Source organism: Calypte anna, chromosome 1, assembly GCF_003957555.1.
Source record: "Calypte anna isolate BGI_N300 chromosome 1, bCalAnn1_v1.p, whole genome shotgun sequence".
Classification (NCBI taxonomy): domain Eukaryota; kingdom Metazoa; phylum Chordata; class Aves; order Apodiformes; family Trochilidae; genus Calypte; species Calypte anna.
The window spans coordinates 16105915-16126306 of NC_044244.1; the positions used below are offsets into that span (position 1 = coordinate 16105915).

Genomic DNA, 20392 nt, shown 5'->3' on the forward strand with positions numbered 1-20392 from the left:
AAGATGTAGTCTTTGCATGTTCAACCAAGATTGTAAGGTTAAATGGTCTGAGTTTTCCAGCCTTTAAGCCTAGAGCTCCTGATTTCTTCTGCTTTTGTGTTGTACCTTCTAGGATAAAAATCAAATGCTTTGCCTGGTCACTATGCACCATTTTCAAACAGACCTCTAAAACTGTACATTTATTTAAGGAAGTGTGATTAGTTCTGTAAGATAATGTACCTTCACTGGTTTAGAAAGGTAAATGTAACAAAATTAATATGGTTTACTTATTTTACTTTTTTAATTATTAAGCAGTCAGATATTTGTAAGAGTGACTGCTATGTAGAAGGTTTTAAGAAAACAAACGAAATTTTTGCAATAATTTTCTGATATGCATATCCAGTATCATCGCTTTACTATCAAAACTGAGTTTATTAGCAGAATTCATCATCTACAAGAATTATTTCTTTCACAAAAGTGTAGCAGCATTTTCTAGTTTGAAAAGCATGAGCAATTGCCGCAGAAACAAACAATATAAAGGACCAAACGTGTGACCAGCATAGATTCCTGCTCTCTGATCTCATGCTGAACCAGTTTAGTTTTTGTGCCCTGTCTGTTGAATAGCTTAATACAGGCTGGTCTTGGTTCCAACATCTGATCTGCTGAGATCTGCTAGAAGGCTCACAGTTCTCCTGTGGCTGGAGGATTGGTTTAGGCCAAATTTATTTGAACAGTAGCCCAAAGGAAAACCAAAACACTGCTCAAGCAATATGAATCATTTGTACCAGTTTTTACCAGAAGCCTGACCAAGCCAAGCCTTGGCACTGCCAGCAGTAAAACAGCTAATTCCACAAAATATGTTGAATTAACTGCTGTGTCTTAGAGCTGACTGAAAGTTACTTTGTAAAAGGAAAGAAAAAAACAAAACAACACTTTCATGGAGGTATAACATTTATCATCCCTCCACAACCTTCCTACTCTGCACTGCTAATTTATTAATTACAGTTATCAGCATAACTGTCAAGTAAGTAGAAATAATTTTATAGAAAGTGTGACTTTGGCAGTTGTGTAGCACTTTATTAAAAATGTGTTCTCTCAAGTGTAATAGAGACATTCTCATACTAACTCGGTCGTATTGCTACTTATTATTCATAATTAAATATATAATACTGTTCAACTTCTTTCTTGTTTCATTATTACAAGAGCCAGTATAGCAAGACCATGAAATAGATGAAGCCAAAATAATTCTCTCACACATAAAAGAAAAATCATTTCATGTTAATTCGAGCTCCTTACTGTGTCTTTAAATCACTGAATTCTTGCTAAGGCCTTCTACAGCCATCTTCCATGAAAGCAATGAACAGAGCAAGGAAAATAAGACCTTTATGAAGAAGAGGAATTTCACTGTGGTATTTCAGGATTCTGATTTATAGCAGGATAATGGCTGAGACTTTAATTGCATTCCTGCTTACTTATTCGTGCTCTTTCAACTAAATCTCAGCAAACATATAAATCCGAAAATAGACATATACACATGCTTCCAAATATATGTATATATACAAATGTGTCTTCATTTTTTCTGCAAAAATAGAGCACCTAGAAGACACAAGCAGGCTTAGCAACTGCAATTATGCCTAAGATTGCCTTGTAATTTCCATCATAATAAATTCCAAATGTAGCTTGTTCTGATGTAACTTGTCAAAAAAACATCCCTTTTGTTGCTTTGCCACAGATTAAATTTTAAGGGATGGTTTTGTCAAAACAATCAAATGGATTAAACAGGAGAGCTCCAGGTGATCTTTTGTATGGAAAGTTTGAAACAGGAATTTAATAGTTGGCCTAGAAAGACTTCTGCATCAGTTTTGAGGATCTGTGAGCTTTTGGTCACCATTTATTTAAAGAAACAAACTAAGTTGCCAATTTTACCAAATTGTGAGCCTTCTAAAGTTGTAATTTACATGAACTCAAGAGAGAATCTGTTGTAGTTCATTGTCCAGAGGTCTCCTCTCACAGCTGGCAAGTTTCAGTACACAGCTGAGCATTTGAAACTTGGTGCTGCTGTGGGCCAGGGTGGATTTTGGTGCCATCATCAGAACTGATCATAGAGGCAGTGTCCCCGTGAGCTCCTAGTGATCTGTGTTCCTGGGATCTGGCAGTTTGGAAATGAGCTTTGTCTTAAGTCTAATACAGGAATGGAAGAACTGACCTGCAGGAAAATATTTTGGGATGGGAAAATAGAAAGGAGTGGGAAACCAAAGCTAAAAAATGAAATTAGACTTTCTTAACTTTGCATCAGTGTCAGAGACTTCTCCCCAGAATATCAGGGAAGAGGAAAACATCTAAAGTGACTGGGAGGCTTTTGTATCTAATTGTGTAACTATGCCCAGAAGTCCAATAACTCTTTGTATAGGCAAGAAGACATATAGATAAAAGTCCTTCTGACCAGTCAGTGATTGGGCAGGAAGCAAACATTTTTCAAGTAATCTTTTAAAGGATCCTTCAAAGTGCAGTCAGTGGGATTTAATCCTGTCACTGCAGCTACAATCCTGGAGTTTTATCCAACAGGAGATTGGGCATATTTTCTCATACCATATTGCTCCAATAAAACATATGCCCTACAAAAACAGAAATCCACATTTGGGGAGCTTTTCAAATTAAATTCAAATTATAGTTTGAAATTACTCTTATTGATAATTTTATCCATATTGCTATATGATTAATCTTGAAAGAAATCTAACTATTGTTTGCTTCACTATAATCAAGGGATACCCAGAAAGCAGCAGCAGCACCATATTCTTTATGTGAAAATTTCCTAATTAGGGAAAAGAATTTCAGCACTTCTGCAATGTAGTCAGCAACTTTGGTTTATCTGTAGTTGTCTGCCTGTTACCCACCTTATAAAGGTTATAAAAACATTTAAGGTATTAAAAATTGACTCAATATTTTATAGCTTCTTAAAGAGGAACTGTAGGTATTCCTTACCTAGCAAAAGCATGTTGATGTGATTGGGCAATATATGTTACAGACTGAAAGTAGGTGGAAGATCTTATATGTGAAAGATACAATACAATTTGGAAGAACTCTACCCAAAACAATATGTGAAATCTTTCAGGGCTTGGTTGGAATTAGCAAGTGTGTATGATGTATTCAGGTCCTAAAATAATGTAGAAAATATGGCAAATCTAAAAGAAGACTGAGTGCCAAGGTGCATTCTGGACTTACAGGGCCAATTACATTTATAGCAGTGACTCCAATACCCATGTATTCAATTATCAGCTATGAAATGGAAATGCTAATGCTCTTTACCTCTTAGAAGTCTGATGGGGTGTTTCTGATACATTGCATGTGAGTTTGTGTTTGTCTGAGTGTAGCAAGGAGTCTTCATCCATGAAGAGGGGCACCAGGAGTGCCAAGTGGCCCAGTCATACCAGGGCCACTGTGGGTACATAAAATCTACACACTTGCATAGTGTTACTTTATTTCATTCACAGTATTTACAGAGCAAGTGACTTTACACCTTTTTAAATTTTTTTTAAATTATTATTTTATTTTTCTCAGTGCTCTCTATAAACTGTCCATAGATCAGCAACAATTAATAGCTGGTTTCTGAACTGAAGGATTGAAGAGTGAGTATTTCCATAAAAGTTACAGGAAAATCAATAAATCTCATGGGATCTCAGGTTTATTTGGGATACTGAAGTGCTACATGAGTGATTGCTTATAAATAATTAGTAATGCATGCTTATGAATAATGATACTTTTCTATTACTCTGGTATTTAAACCAATGTATTTCTTTCTTTTCTCTCTCTCTCTCCATCTAGGAATTACTGATATTTTTACAGAATTTGCCCACAGTACACTGGGGAAATGAAGAAATTAGTGTACTCCTAGCAGAGGCCTACAGACTGAAGTTTGCATTTGCAGATGCCCCCAATCATTACAAGAAATGAAATAAAGAGCCAGAAATCATTAAGAACAACATCTTCTGCAGTATTATGGCATCTGTTGTTCTGATTGTGCTTTCAGCTCATTACTTTTTCATTTGAATTAAGATGACCATTAAAATTCTGTTAGAATTTGCAGAATGAGAACAGAATACCAAAGAAATGGACAAAACAGGATATTGAACTTCGAATAAACTTAAAAGTGAACTTTTTTGCTGAGCATGAAAAATGAGTTCAAAAGTCGTCTTTTTTTTTCTTTTATCTAATTAGGAGAATTGCAGTCTGTCTAATTTATGTCAAGCAATTTTCGTATGTACCTAAGACTTAAAACTACTTTTGGAATTATTTTGTCATAACTTTCTGTAACTTCAGTGTCCCCTGCCATGATTTTATTTGCCAGTTTTGATCAGTAAAAGTTATCTGGTTTGAGTGGAAAAAAAAGAACCTTTCATAGTCATAAAGACCATGTGAGACAGCAAGGCTTGTGTGTTGAGGTCAGGTTATAAACACTGATATTCATACACCATCTGTTGTTTTTCGATGGAATTAGGTTAAATTACTTCAATAGTGCAAGAAGGTTGCAATGGAAATTGGTGGCATTTTCTAAACATTACTCGGTCTTGGGAGAATGCCATAGAAGTTTTCTAAGCCATGCAAAAGAGTTATTTAAAGCCAAAGAGTCACCTATAACACTAAAATAAATCCCCCTCTATATATTTTGGACTGGTTTTAAAATATCAAATTAAATGGAAGACATAGTCTTGTCAATGCAATTAAGGCTTTTCTTTCAATGCCTTTCAGTTTTTCAGCATGAAAGTTCACTTTTAAGAAATGTATTAAGAAGCTTGGTTTACTGTACTTTTATATCAGTTGCTGCCTTATTCTCCATTTCTAGCATCTTAGCAAAGGAAAATAATATATCCTTTCAAAGATTATTTGTTAAATAATTTAATACCTTTTTTCTTATTATTCAGAGGAAGTGAGAAGATAGTTCCTAAGAACAGCTGCAGTATACTCAGATCAGTCATAATGTTGTTAGCAGAATAAAAATCCTCTATAAGAGTGGAGAATGAAATTACTTTTCCTTCGTGTAATCATGGGATGCTGAATAGTTTCTTAAAACTTGGATAATTTAAGTGCACTATTTATTTTCAAGAAATCTTTTCAGATAAGAATTCTGGTGTTTCTCTAGTGGGTGTAAATAACTCATATTTGTGCCTACCCTACACGTTCAGGTTATTAAGGGTGAGAGTTGGATTAAGCAATATACTGGAAGCTCAAAATTTTTATTCCTCTGTTCAGTCCTCAAGTTGCACAATGTTGCACAAAAAGTGTAGTGCACTTTGAACTATGAGAAATAGCAGATCTTCAAGAGGTTGTCTCTTGTGACTTGTAATTGGAAGATTATTTTCAAGTTCTTAAAAGTAAGTAGATACATATTTTGAAGAAAGCTTTCTAGATATGTTATTTACGTTACTTGTTTTAGGGGCCTTAGTTCTTGACACTGACTTTATAATAATAAAGTATTTCAGGGTAGATAGGATAAAAAATACATTTTTACCAACATGTGTTTATGAGATCGGTATTTTAAAATTGCATTAAATCCTGGGTAGAAGACAGAAAAAAAAATTAATTCAGAAGCAGGTGTGTGTGGTGACTAGAATGCATTTCTGTCCCTCTGGCATCAGCTGAGGTTTTCAGTTGCAATGGATGCAAGTTTAGGCCTCCCAGAGAGCTGCATTTGTGCCTGGAGTGCGTCGTGGATCTGTGTTTCTTAAATGTCCGTGTACTGTTTTCTGTAATTTCAGTTCATGGTCTAATGTACCAAAATTTATGTTTACAAAGAATGTCATATTGTGCCTAACAGAGTATCTACCAATAACAGAATAAAATAAAACTGAAAATTATGACCATTTGCTTTAAACTTAGTATCTACAATCATTTGTTTATAGACTTGCATATTATTATAATTAGAGAAGACAGATAGCATTAAATGTACAATATTGTAAGGGTTTTCTATAAATAACTTTTCTATAAAGATGTTACTTAGGTAGTTACATGTAACATGGAAAGTTGACTCGAAGTTGTCTGCTGTGTCAGATGCTCCTGCATAACACTTATGGGACTGGATATATAAAATTTCCTTCCTCGGGTCCACATCAGTTGTCTGCCATGTCTTCCAAATTCAACAGGTACCTCTTACTTCTCTTGGAAGAAAGTAAAACCATTAGAGGTCTCATTTACTGTTGTGTCTGTGTCAGAAGTTGAAAACTGTACTTGAGCACATTGCTTTTTAAGGATAGTGGGAAATTTCCAAATATAGCAACAATGCCTGATTATGTAGATATAGACTTTTCTGGAAAATATGATCTATACAGATAGTTTTCATTAAATAGAAGGCCAACATTTGTGTAAAATTTTAAAATTTCAGTACTTAAATATTTGCATTGATACTTCATTTTACTAAAAAAATAAAACACATTTAACAATTCTGCATCTCAGGTGAACTGTCATTCCAGACAAAATATTATATAGGAAAAGAAATAATGGTATCATTATTACATCTGATGTCCTTTTTTCTTTTTTTCAAATTTCAAGATTCTGAATATTACAAAATTTGTTTGTAATGCATATTTTCTTATGAAGGAGGCATCTTGACACATCACTAGTGAATCCAGGCACTAATTTCCTAGAAGTTATGTGAAATATCAATTTGTTTTGTCTAAAATGTGTGTTAAAGAATTTCTGTAATAAAAATTAAACAAGAATGTACAATATAAAAAGATTTATGACAGCAGTATTTGAAAAATGTAAATATTAAACAAATTAGTTAACTGTGTAAATACAGTACATGGAGTAGGATAGAAATGTAAGTTGAAATCTTATGTAACTCTGTAATATGGTATAAGAATTAGTTTTGTTATTATTTTTGGCTCAATTCCTTGTGGAACAGCCCATGAATTTGTTTTTAACTTCAGAACTACGGAATAAAAGTATCTGAAGTTCCATTGTCTGCTTCTGACAAATGTTAACACTGAGGCACTGATTAAAACTGTAAAACTGATGAAAGATGAGGAAATAAATGCGTATTTATGAAGTGCTATATAGAGTGGAAAGCTTTTTTTACTGTTTCCAACAGGCACATCACATGCTACATCAAAGCCTGGGTTTGGTGCGTTTGTTTTACAGTCTCAAAATCCTGTACTGCAAGAGCAAATGTGGCAACAAAACCTCTGTTCTGTCACATTTCTGCAACTCTCTGCCCTTGTATCATGTAGATCTTGCAAGTTAATAAGGCACAGACATCTTCCCAAGGTGTCTTTGCATATGTATAGAAAGTACTGGGCATTTTCTGCAAAAAGCAGATGAAGATAAGTTGGACACCGCAGCAGAATTAAAGCAGGGGCACATAGAGCAAATTAAGGCAAAGAAACAAAGGAGGTCAAAAATTCTGTGCATCTGTGGTGGTGAGGAAGGACAGTGAAAGGTAGTGAAAGGATCAATAAGATATGGAAATTTAAGGATGATTTAACAAGCAGGGAAAGGTAGCTTGTACATATAGGAAGCTCAAGTCCCTTATGTCAAGGAAGCTCTGGTGAGAAAATGCACTAGGCTGGTTATACAGAAGGCAAAGTCAATAACTTCTCATGTTTAAAACTACACACAGCATTCAGGGAAAAAGAGACATAGGGATGTAATGGGCAATCTTTCTGTTACGTGCTTGAGGGACAATGAATTGTAATCATGCTGGTTTCTCACCTTGAATTCAATTTGTGTTTCTTCATGTGCTCTGCTCTTCTGAAGATCCTTCAGAAAATCAGGTCAGGGAGATTTTTCAAATTACATTTTCAAAAGGAGATCAAGAAGGTAGAGTAAAGGTCCTGAGGTCTCACGAGGAATGTGCTGGGGGACATAGCTGAAAGCTATTTGTTGATTTTCTGGTACAAAAGCAGTCCTGGATATCTACTTTATGTCCTGGACAGATATCCCACAGATATAAATGTGAAGTTCAACAGAAAGGGCTTTCCAGAAATCTGATCTTCATTTCAGGTCACTTCCTCCTTGAAAACAGAATGGAGAAGAAAATAAGTGCTTTAAATTCTTTGGAGGTGGTGAAAGGAGGCAAGGAGTTCACAGTTCAGCAGTCAGGCAGGATGCTGTGCCATGGGAAAGAACTCCAGCTTCTAATCACTGTATGATGGAGAGAGAAGTTCCTGAGCAATTTAATTCCAGATGATTTGCATTTTTATAAGTTAAAGCTAAAATCTTGCATCCCATCTAATTCCTTAAGCTTGGTGTAGCTGAGGCAGCACTGGAGTAAATAATTAAATTCCTGTGGCACCATATCAAAGAACCTTTTAACACTTACTTCAAAGTCTTCTGTACATACCCCACATGTGGCTCAAGACGTGTGCCAGAAATGAGAGGCTGAGAGAGATGTGATACTACAGAAAGCTCCTGAGAGACAGGTGCTATGAAACTTGGGCTTTTTCTGGCCAAAACAATTTCTTATAAGCTTCCAAATGAGAACTGATGTGCCGAGTCAGTAAAGCCTACTTGTTTTAACTGGATTTCCACATTTATGCTTGTGATCAAGCTTCCTTAGCATAGAAAATTGAATTCTGAATTCGCCACCAGTACATACAGACATCCTTGGAAACTTATGCTCCAGGCATAAGCTTAAAAGTAAATTATGGCACAGATATTTTGTTTTGCTCCTAATACAGAATTATCTGGAAACATAACCTAGAAAAGGACAAAATTTCTATTGGTAGTCTACTGCAGTGTCTATTGGGCTGGAAGAAAACTATCCTAAACTTCACAGAAAAAAAAGAAAAAAAGCACCTCCTGGGGTATTTAGACAACCTCATCCTCAAACTTAGGAGGTAGACTGACATAGAACTTTCTGAAATTCAAATTGTTTATTTTCATGTATTTTTGTCTTCCTCCAGAAGGAGCTAAGATTTCCAGTGAACAGTTCCTACTAGCAGCCCATTTAATCAGTTCTGTTCACTCTTTGAGCAGCAGCAGAAATACAGAATATGGAGCTGTCATGACAGCTCACAGGAGGTAACAAGATGCCCAGGCTTATCAATAGTTAGATGGCTATCTCACTTCTAAAATGCCATTTTAAAATCTTAGGTAACTCAGCAGACCTGGCAGTTTTTCATCACTCTTGGTCTAAAAATAAGTCACTAACTCCAACTCAAGGCAGTGCTTGTAGAAGCACTTTTAGACTGTAGTTAACAATAGGCTATAAATCTGGAGAAAATAATTTAGTGCTCTACCTACCTGATCAAGTAAAAATTTATCCTGAGACATCAATGGGTATTTGCTGCAACCTTGTAGACTATATTATCTCATGCAAATAAATAATTCAGTTTTTGCATGCGGGAATGAGTAAAGTTGACATATCAGCAAAGAAAAGGTTTTGTTGATGGTTTTTTTTTTCCCACGTATTTTGCCATTATTGCATCTGTGGATAAATTTATGTAAGTTTGAAAAGGGACTACATTTCTCTCCATCGCTGCCCTCAGATTACTGGGCAGCAGGTATCTGCACATTCAGCTGAAGCAGCCATTACCTTCTCACTACTGGGGCTGCTTAAGAGACCTCATGTGAATGTTCCAGTGATAAGGCCTAGCTGGTTGCTGAAAGTGCAGTCACCTTTTGGGATGTGAAAGTTGTGATAATTGAAATCATGCTGACTGATAATTTTTCTATCTGCAAAAGAATAATAATAAAAAAAAATCCATCTTTTTCCATCCCAGGACACCTGTTTGTGTAAACTTGTATACATTATGAAATTGTTCTGAAAATAATATTGAATAAAAAAAAGCAATTGTAGTCACAAAAGATACCCAAATCCATCAAGCACTCCTCAAGAAAAGTGGTAAGCACAAAATAAATAGCCTGACAGGGTGGATGTCTGTGGGCAACATAAGAGTTAATGTTGGTTACGTAGTCACTTTATATTATTGCAAGTTATTATCTCCCTAGAAATACAGATATCTGAGCTAGGCACATGCTCCCTATGTGGCTGATGGAGAGAAACCCCTGCCTCTGAGTAGACTTCTGAACTGTGCCAAGGAAAAAGTACCCAAAATGTTTCTGTTTCTCCACTGTCCCTGAAGGAGTCCGGGGGACAGGCCCATAGCTATACATCAACTTTGTCATCGTCATATTTTGAAGTGGTTGCTGGCAATTTTAATTTGGAACAGCTTTCCTGTATACATTAGAAAGACTCATAATTTCTCTCAGACTCATTTTTAAAATGCACACTTGAAGCTCAAATTTTATGTTCACAGGGCTCATATAAACTATAATATGAAGGACACAGTGACTTGTTTGTTGCAGCTACTGTACTGTAACATCAACCTTACTTAGCTATGCTTCAGCTCCAGCTAGAGAGTGGTTCAGCCCATTAGCTTGCTGTTTGCTCTCTTTCCTGCTGTGAATAAACTATAGCCCTGTAGCACAGCCAGAGATAAGACATAGTATCCTTGCATGCAAATTGACATCAGTGGAAAAAGAAATTATGACAAATTACTTCATTTTAAAATGGGATCTTCGTACTAAAATCTTCTTCCTACCACTTCTTATGTAGATAAATATTACAGGCTGATAAGTAAAATATATAGGAAACTATTTTCCATTCTGTCTTTCCCATTTCCATTACCAAAAGTGATAGTCATGGTAGTGTTTACTCTTCCTACTTAAGCAGTATCCAAACTATATAACCTGTTTTGCAGACAGTGAGGAAGATAAAGGCTGTACCTCACAGAATGGACATGCATTTGTCAGTGTCCTGGGCGAAACTGCTGAACACTACAGGAAGGTGTTGACTGGGACAGTGATATCTGATCAGGACTTCAGAAATGTCCAGAGAAGGTCCTGCTGGCTGACCAGATTCCCAGACCTCCAATTAGTGTGAAATTGTGTTGACCTCCTATACCTGCATATTTCTCTGGAATGTGTCAGCAACAAAATAGTTTGATTATTTCCTGACAGAAGGTGTTTTTTAAACAAACACCACTACCCAAAAAAAAAAAATATTTAGTAACCCTTCAGTAATATATTATCAGTCCACAGGATAAACCAAATTACTTCATTGTTGTGATACTAAACTGTTAGTTGAAGAATACCTATAGCAAGCATCTGTACTAGCAACTGAATAACTGGAAATTATTGCTTAAGTTTAGCATGAATCCAACAAGAAATAGGCACCACAATTGGTAATGTACCATGGAAGCAGTCCACAGTATCTTAGCCTAGCTGGATTACAATGACTACAGCTACAATGAATATACATTTGGTTTAACACCAAAGCGCAGCTTTGGGATCCTGGAGCCCAGCAGTTTTGAGAATATGTATCTTGGTGACCAATCCCTTGGTGACTAATAAAATCTACCAGCTCTATGTTAAACTTGGTTAAAAAAACCCAAAACTTTTGGGAAACTTTTTTGTGTATTTTGAGGTTTTTTTGTCAGATACAATATTGGACCTGTAAACTGTAACCTGTGAAACTGTAAAAGCATCTTCATAGGCTGTTATGTTATGTGTTAACAATATATTGTACACAGTAAATATGTCTGAGCACAATCTCCATTTTCATAATGTCTTCTTCATAACTTTTAATTCCTTCTGGCTTTTAAGATACACTAAGAGGAGCCACAAAATGAGAAAATGATACAGCATCAGCTTCTGGCTTGTTAAAAAGCAAATGGTTTTAACTTCAAAAGTAATTACTAGGTTTCTTTCATAGTTGGCCTGAGTGAAAGGAAGTGTCATTTCAGGATCTGAAATCAGGTTTCAGCACTGAGATTCTTTTTTATTAAAGGAAAGAAACAAATTGGGGTAAAAAAATAATAATACTGTTAGATGGTAGGCAGTCCACAGCATAAGAGCTGCTAGTGTCTGAATGGAGACTGAGGATTGCATATGTTGAAAGTGCAAATTAATTTCCTCTCTAGAGAAATGAAGTAGCTCAAAGCTATGAAAGTCTCATACATGAGCAAGGAGTATTAAAGAAACTGACAGTTAAAACAACTGATAGAATAAATGCAGCAGCAGAAGAAGATTGAAATTTATGGTGACTTGGCAAAATAGATCAATGGGAAAAAAAAAAACCCCTCTGGAATTTCCCAACCTACAACAGGAGATGAAGAGAAATAGCCTGAAAACCATCCAAAGACAAAAATACTACTCTTTTTCTAAGAGGAAGAAAAAAGGAAAAGAAGAAAAGACCAGAATTCATCTGACTGGATAAACTGGTGAAAGGGAAGAAACCCAATGCACCTCTAACCCAAAGAAAGACAGCATCATTTCTGCTGCCTTGGATAGCAGTACAAAGAAAGAGGTAAGGCAAAGGATATAGAGGCAGCTATATTGTCACCCAAAAAGGTATTTTTCACAGTACTCAATTTTAAGCAGCTAGCTTGCTGCCTACATTACTCGGCTGATCCCTTTAGATTGCTTCCAGGGCCCATGAAAAGACAAAGATGCAGAGACAGCTGACAGCCTCTGACCTCTGTCCTGCTCCCAGTCACTCAGGGGAAGAGACAAGAGACTGCAAAGAGCTGAGACAGACTCGTCAGCTCCATGGACATGACAATAGATAGGAATGCTCCCCCTCCATCCCTGCCATCTCTGAGGGAATATGTAAAGAAACAGCTGACATAATTCTTCTGCTGTTTGACCCAGAATCACCTCCAGGAGCTTTTCCTTGTCAACAAAGACACTCTCTTGGTCAATTAGAGACTCCTGCATCATAGCACTGTAGTACATGCAGCTTATATTTTTCTGGTATTGTGTTCCTGATACTGTTTCAGGAAGAAATACTGGCTCCTGAAAAATGCACTGCTTCACTGTGTTGGACCCATGTTCTGATGGCCACTATTTTTGTTCAGTATTTTGTGATGAATTCATGCTGGAATGATGGTGTTGAAATCAGAATATGTAAAGAACAAAAGATTTCTGAGTGGTTCAAGCAAAACTCTAGTGGTTCCCTGAAATTAAAATGTATCTCCAGTACTGCACTCCTTCAAAGAAGCTTATGCATAGTGACTGTTGCCTTGAAATGTTTCTTTCTTTATCCTGATCTATTTGACAGGAGTATTAGTGCTTTTATGAAAGGTGGATATATAAAATCTTATCAGATCATCCTTGGGAGTAACAAAAACTCTTGGAAAATGTAGTAATTTGTTCCTTCTGACTTGGGTTCACTGCATAAGCAGAAAAGCCAAATGGGGGGAGCCAGCCCCACTGTTTTTATTGCTACGTGTTTTGCAAGCTTAAGCTTCTCTATTTCCTCCAAATTAAATTCTGGACGATTGAGAGAGTTCTGGAACACTTGCTACTTGATAGAATTCTGTTAAAAAAAAAAAATAACAAAAATCTGCAAATCTCTAGAGGGGTGTCTCTGGTTTCCAAGTGTGACAGCTGTAAGAACACTTCGGAGCTGGTACACCGGAGGGCGCATCTACCCTGCAATTACCAAGACACAGAATCAGCCCTCGCAGCAACCGGCTCCTGAGCAGCAGCTCCTTTACTTCTGAGTATACAAAAGAACCCTTTAGCAACCAGGTTTCTAGTTGTTACATAGACCTAGCAAAATTAACCACAGTCCAAAAGCTGGAGCCATGCACGGAGAGTTACATTACAAGCCAGTTTTCAGAAACCACTCTTTTTCTTCTGTTATCAGGGTCAGTCAAAAGAAATTTGCCTAACCTGCTGTGATGCTGTTCTCAGAACCAAGAAAATCCAGTATGTCATCTCTGTTGCTGCTTGGGGACTGGTCAGATCTTCAGGATACAAGTGCAAGGGGAGCACATCTAGCAAAGTGTGATATTTAGCATATATCAGACTTTGCTCTATCATACGGGCTGAAACCCTGTACAGAAAAACAGGATACTGAAAACATTGACCAAAGGGTAAAATCAGTGAGAAATCAGCAGCAGCAAGATCAGAACAAAATAATTCTGTGTATTAATACTGTGTCTCATTTAAGTTATGTATTACTGGTTGTCCCAGTCAGAATCAGGGTCCTCTGTGTGAGATATTCAACAATCACTTTGCCTTGAGCAAGCAAAGCTGGGAAAACAACAGAAACTGCGATTAAAAAATTCCAGCCTAAAGCAACAAGCAGCACAAAGCGAGCCTCATAGATTGCTGTAAATGCCTCTGATGCTGGGATTTATCACTTTCCCACCTGTACTCTCCTAATCTAGCTACTTAGCCTCTGCAAGCTCATTCAGAGAGTGACTATCTGAATCATTCAGCTGTTCACCTTGAGTAAATACCACAGGGCCAGATTTTGTCTCTGCAACTTGGTTCAATATTGAAACGGAAGGAGACAAAAAGAGTGTGTGCGTAGTGTAGGGATGAATCATAATTAAAGTTCCTGTGATTTCCTCGTTACAGAGACAGTTATTGGCCAATAGTGCTGTGAAGGAGAAAAACAAAGTCACTCTCCTCCCTCACTTCTTACACAGGGTGACACTGTCTCCCTGCTGCAGGGAGGAGACCGTGTCAAAGTCCTTACAGAGACAAGATTGACCCCTAAAATTTCAACTCAGGTGTTTATGTTGCCTTTTTGAGTTTGAACTCACTTGTTCTTAGGCAGGACACTCACATCCTATACCAAAATCTTCCAAGCAGTTCTCTCTCAGCCTCTGAAATCTGGGGGATCCGGAGCCTGTCAAGTACAATAAGTACAATGTGGCTGACTACTTGAGCACTGCTGCTGGCAAACATGGCAATGCTTCTCCTGGTAAACCACAGAAATCAATTAAAATGTTTGCAAGGTTTGCAAAATTCCCTGAAAAAAAAAAAAAAAAAAAGACTATTAAAGAAATGCAACCAGATACCAGGAAGGCCTCAAATGTGTTAGAATCTGCAAACTAATTGTTCCCTTAATGGGATAATGCTTCTGAAGACTGCTGTTTGGAAATGCAATGGCCTGGAAAATGGAGGTCAATAAAACAACAAAAGGACAACCAGCATAGCTGAAAAAGGAGAGCATTTGATGGAAATAATTTAATCACCAAACTCATTGCTTATCTGTAAGTAGGGAATGCTGGTTGGGAAGCAGTGAAGCATGTTCAGTCTTACAGCTGAAGTCCTAACAATGTAGTTAGTTAGTTGTGCTTTGGTGTAGCAACACATATCCTTTGGGATGGAGCAACTCATGTTGTTTTTCTCTAAAAAATATTAAAATAGGTAGAACCAGTAACAGTAGCTGATTCTTTTTCTTGTTTTTGTTGTTGCTGAGGCCAGGACTTGGCAGTACGTATGATACACTACCTTCATATTTTACTTCTGAGAAAGTTACCCTGTGTGCTGTGTATTCCATACCAGTTCTACTAAAATGACTCTGGTCTGAAAGCTGATGAAGGTTCTTTGTGAAGTCCTGCACATTGCTGCTGAACAAAACTGCCCAATAAAATTGGCACTCAGATGAAATACTATTCCTTACAAAAATTCCTTCAGTCATATCTTGTCACTGAGTGCTCTTCCTTTTCTGGTGTTTATCCTGGCCTAGAAACTGCTTAAGTTGTAGCAGAGTTTGCTACCTCTGTCATTATATAGCATAATGTCATGTATTTCTGAACAGTTCTTCCAGAAAATCAGGAAACACAGCTACATAATATGGTCAAATATAATCTGCCATACAAGAAATCTCAAAGAATTATTATAGCATCTAATGCTAAAGAGGTAATAGGGCAATAAATTATCAAAAAACTATGTTGCTCATTGACTGGTATAGTCTATAGGTAGATAAGAGAATATTACCTGGCATTTTTGAGCCACAGCCCTTCCTAGTGTTAGTTCTGTACTTTTACATGTTTTTCATAGATACTTTTTCAAGAGATTCACTTTGAATTTGTATATAGCACTTCATATTTCAGGAATATACAGTTAAAATTGAACTAGGGAATACAGCTGCAGCTGTCCCTCCCAGATAAGGGATTGGAGCACTCAGCTTTTTGTTTAAGGCAGAGAAAGGCTGGAGACCAGCCAGCTTTAGCCTGTATCATTGTTGTGTGGTAGACTCTGAGGTACTGAGCAGTATCACAAGTTTGGACAAAGTAGGTCAAGCAAAATGACCTGCATAGATTAAGCCAAGGATGTTAAGACAGGAGAATACATAACCATCAGATACTTATCTAATAAGGCTCATGAGAGATGAGAAGTCCAAACACTCAAGAGTCAATAAATATTAAGATGCCATGCTTCAGGGTTAAGAATGTTGCTGATTCAATATGATCTGATTTAAATGCACATTTTTTTTTTTTGTTAACAGACCCTTTCCAGCACCGTCTGGGAAGTCTGGTCATCATTTAGGTTTTCATGTTTTCAGCTAAATGATGAAAATACTATGTGTATGCAGAAATGCACTGAAGTGTGTAATCTAAGCAGAAAGAAGACCAATACTAAAAAGTAAGCTAAATAACAAAAATTTGAGATATAATCAAACTGTAATAGATTTTTTTTTCTTTCTTGTATTAATATATTTTCTTAGTTTTGATGTGGCAAATCACCTTCAAATGCAGGATGAATCATGAAGGCTGTGACTCTGTCAGAGCTGATGCAGATCATCTGCTGCTACTATTTGAGAGTGACCTCATTAAATTTACAAGTCCCCTTTCTATCAGGGTGGCAAACTAGGGAAAAGGAAACGCAAAACATCTTAGTTTATTTAAAAATAGTCACTATTCCCTCAAAGGGGCAAGGTATCTATGGGGTTGCAAAACAGCTTGTGAAACCTGCTGAGAGGCATCATGGTGTGCTTCCACAGCAGCTTAAGGAAGTCTAACTACATTACTGTCACATGCACTTTCCCTGTGGACCAAGGCTACACACATTAGTCCCCTTTCTGGCATTGGCCCCAGCACCTCTATGGCTTCATTCGGATCCTGTTCAGGGAATTGACCTGGCTAAAAGCTAATTATTCTATTTCATGGTAAGTTTTCAGTTTTTCCAGCTCCCTGAACCATTTCACTATGCAATCAAATGAGTGCCTGTGCTAAAGTCATAGAGGAGAAGGGCATAAAAAGCTGGAAATGGTCAGGATAGTGGGGTGAGAGCTACCTTGATTTAGATAAGCTTAAACACATTCTGAGAGCCCTTTCCTGCGGGCTCTGAGTGGGAGAGGCCACAGATGTCTGACAGCTCCTAGCTAACCTATACTCACATTTTGAGTGCTCAGACCTTTTCCTTGCTTTTCCCCCTACTGCTTGGTTCATACACCCTAAAGAAAAGGGTTTTTTCTTCTAGGCAGACGGTCTGTCTTCGCTTGGTGTTTGCCCCTGGTTGGAAGAGAAGAAAAGCAGTGCTGCTGTTCTGCTGGATCCATGTAAAGGGCACAGCTGGTGCATGGGAAATGAGGACTTTCCCCCTTCATGCAGCAGACAACAAAGATGGTCAATATTCCCAGCAGTTATTCTTCAAACTCTTAATTTACAGAGAGCAGCATACCAAACTGGATTACAATCTCATCTTTGTACAAAAGGGCAGCAGAGATTATTTCCAAGGTTAAAAATTATTTAAGGATGCTCATTTCCCCTCACCCTGCTCTTCAGAGAAGCATTTTTTTGCCTTCCCCTTCCACTACATTTCCTGTGCTTTCCTCTATTTTCAGTTTGTTGGCACTTTGCTTTTCCAACTAGGACAATGTTTGCATACTTTCTCTTTTTACTTATATGTAAATGTTTTTGTCTTCAGACATTCAAAACCTGCTCTAAAGGATTTTTTCTCAAGTCCTGGCTTGTGTGCTCATTTAAGCTGAGGCTTTTACATAAGATATTTCCCAGCAGCCAGTCTCCTCTTTTCAGTTTGCATATCTTGTATCAAAAATCTTGTTTAAAAATTCACACCATAGTTCTTACTCCTTGCTTCCAAAGCCAGCAGATAAATCCTGCCACAAACGTGGATTCTATTATATGACAGCACATTCATTATGTATAATTACAAAATACATGAGATGTTATTCATGTTGTTGGCTTGGCTGCACTGGAATTCCAGCACACATCTGTACACAATTTATAGTTGCTTATAGCATATGCTAGCACACAGTGTGTTAACAGCCAGAATTTAAACTCAAATTCTGCCTTAGTTTCTTTATGAATCTACTCACAACTGCTCCCAGTAGTACTTGGTCTTGGAAAACAGAAGAGTGGAATTCTACTTAAGGAAAAGCGAAGAAGGTGCATGGGTGCAGAGATTCTAGGAAAGGGAAAGAGATTCAACTAACTCTAATATAACTTCTTCAAATAAAGATATGGAGAACTGTGGGTAGCTTTTAGGAGTTATTTCTGAACATTCAAATTTATTTTTTTTTAAGAGAAGAGATTAATGATTGTCTGGCAAAGCAGGAAATAAACTCTCAAAGCATAAGAGAAGGTGGTAATTATACTGTAAGTTAAAATTGCAATGCCTGTATCAGGCTGACATGGAGCCTCTCAGAATATGTTCGGGGGTCTTATATTAACATTAAGCAGCTGTTGAGATCTTGTCTTTAATAATGCACAATGTTATTGCTCTGAAGAGTACCAGCACTGACATCTCCAAGCTCATATTAGAAGAAGAGCAGACTACTTTCATTATATTATTCACTATTTCATATGTCAGCACTGCCACTTTAGCTTTCAGGCTCTGGAGACAGACTACATTTACTTCTATGTCTTATACTTTGCAGTAAAAACTTTCAGGCAACAGAAAATGCTATTTAAAAAGTAACCCTTCAGCTCTTCTAAATTTCATGAATTCAAGTGCATTATTTCATGTAAACAGACTGAAAGCATTTTTCAGTAGCAAACAATGCAGGCTTCACTGTACCTTTGGAAACCGAGCACTATACTTTCCCATTGCAGATGACTGAAAGTTTTTCTTCTCCAGCTGCTTCAGACAGCTTGGCTACAGATTTGCTGTCTGTCTTCCATGTCCTGAATCAGCTGCATCACTTCTCCCATGCAAGTTTTGGAAAATGCTTCCTAGAAAATCCAAATTTGAGTGTCTGCTTTCAAAGTCCAGGAAATTTAACTGCCATCTTGCAATAACTTTTTAATATTTTGAAAAACTGTATACAGAATTGTGACAAAAACCTCAAGTGCAGAGGCAGAAAATGAGCTGATGAAATGTTGCAGTTTCATTCCAGTGATGTGAAAGCATGTGGCTTCCAAGTCAGAGCCTACAAAAGCTTCACTTGGTTGTCTTCAAAGTCAAACTTTAGTCAGGATTGTAGGAGAGAATATGATATGCCCAAATTCACTGGCAGCTCAGAGGTGGCTACTGCCCTATCTATCGAAACTTTGTATTAAAGTGGGTGTATCAGTCTGGTTGTGAGAACCTTTTAAGTATGATTAACACATATGTAGAGCTTGAAGTTTACATGTGAAAAAGTTTATTCCTCCCTTTGCATAATAACATCACTGGAAAAGTCCTGCTGATAAGTCAACGTTTTATTAAGGCTTAGCCAGCCATGGGTGCTTCTAGTCATGGCCATAGAAATGTTCAGATGAAATTTACACAAGACTTTACCTTTGCGAAGTGACTGTAATAGACAATGATTTTGTGTAAGAAAGGTAGAGATAGTTCTGCTTCAGGTACTAAACAATAAATCAAAGAGTGTTCTGAATGTGAGCTACACTGAAAGGTGAAGCTGGATTGTGAAAGAAACCAGGACTCCCTAAATTTCCGACCTCTTCTAAGAGTACAAACGGAGGACATAAAATTGGACGAAAGTGTCCTCAACAGAAGGTCTGAGAGTGGCTGGCAACTTCTTAGCTGCACTGTGCTGACAGAGCAGCCACGTGTAAGACATGCTTCGTTTCCCTTCATTTCTGCCCAACTGTTCCTACAGACATCAGAGCTGCTCTGCTTTGAATTTGATGTACAGGTTTGCTATTGGCTTTTCCTACCCTTTGCTAAGAGTAGTTTCAGAGTAATTGACAAAGCTGCAGTACTCCATCATTTTTGGGTGGTAGACCGGAACCACTGTATTAATTCCCAGCAGTAAAGTGGTCCTAAAGAAAGAAGGGTCCTTCAGTGGTGAGCTCTAGTCAGGAAAACTGTCTGACATGCAGCAGGAAAGCAAGGAGGGTGAAGGAACAAGGGGTTTTGGTTCTACTAGGAAATGGCATTTCACTGAGCTGACAGACTGTCCTGGATCTCAGGCTGCTCAGCAACAGGATCTCTATCATGCCTTCCTCCCAAAATCACATACATCAAATGGTGCATCTGGACAGGTGGCTGGGGTGCAGCCCTGAAGAGTCCATCCTGTTGGAGACTGAGGATAAAATATTCCAGCAGGAACCAGTCTGATGAGGATACGTGGGGTCCTTACTTCTGCTCAGTGGAGTGAGTGATTGATATTGACTTTTTTCCATGATGAATTTTTTCTGAATTTTCCAAATGTTTTCTGAAACAAACTTTTTGTAACAGAAAAAGACTCTACAGAGGGACATAG

General features: G+C 37.4%; 1 protein-coding gene across 1 annotated transcript in view; it reads left to right on the top strand.

Annotated features, from left to right (window-relative positions):
• Positions 1–7029, top strand: part of TBC1D22A (TBC1 domain family member 22A) — a 161524-nt gene extending 154495 nt beyond the window's left edge. The window contains exon 13 of the mRNA XM_008492980.2: positions 3802–7029. Within this exon, the coding sequence (XP_008491202.1) occupies positions 3802–3930 (129 nt within the window). The 3' untranslated portion in view covers positions 3931–7029. The remainder of the gene's footprint in view (positions 1–3801) is intronic.
• The last annotated feature ends 13363 nt before the right edge of the window (positions 7030–20392 follow it).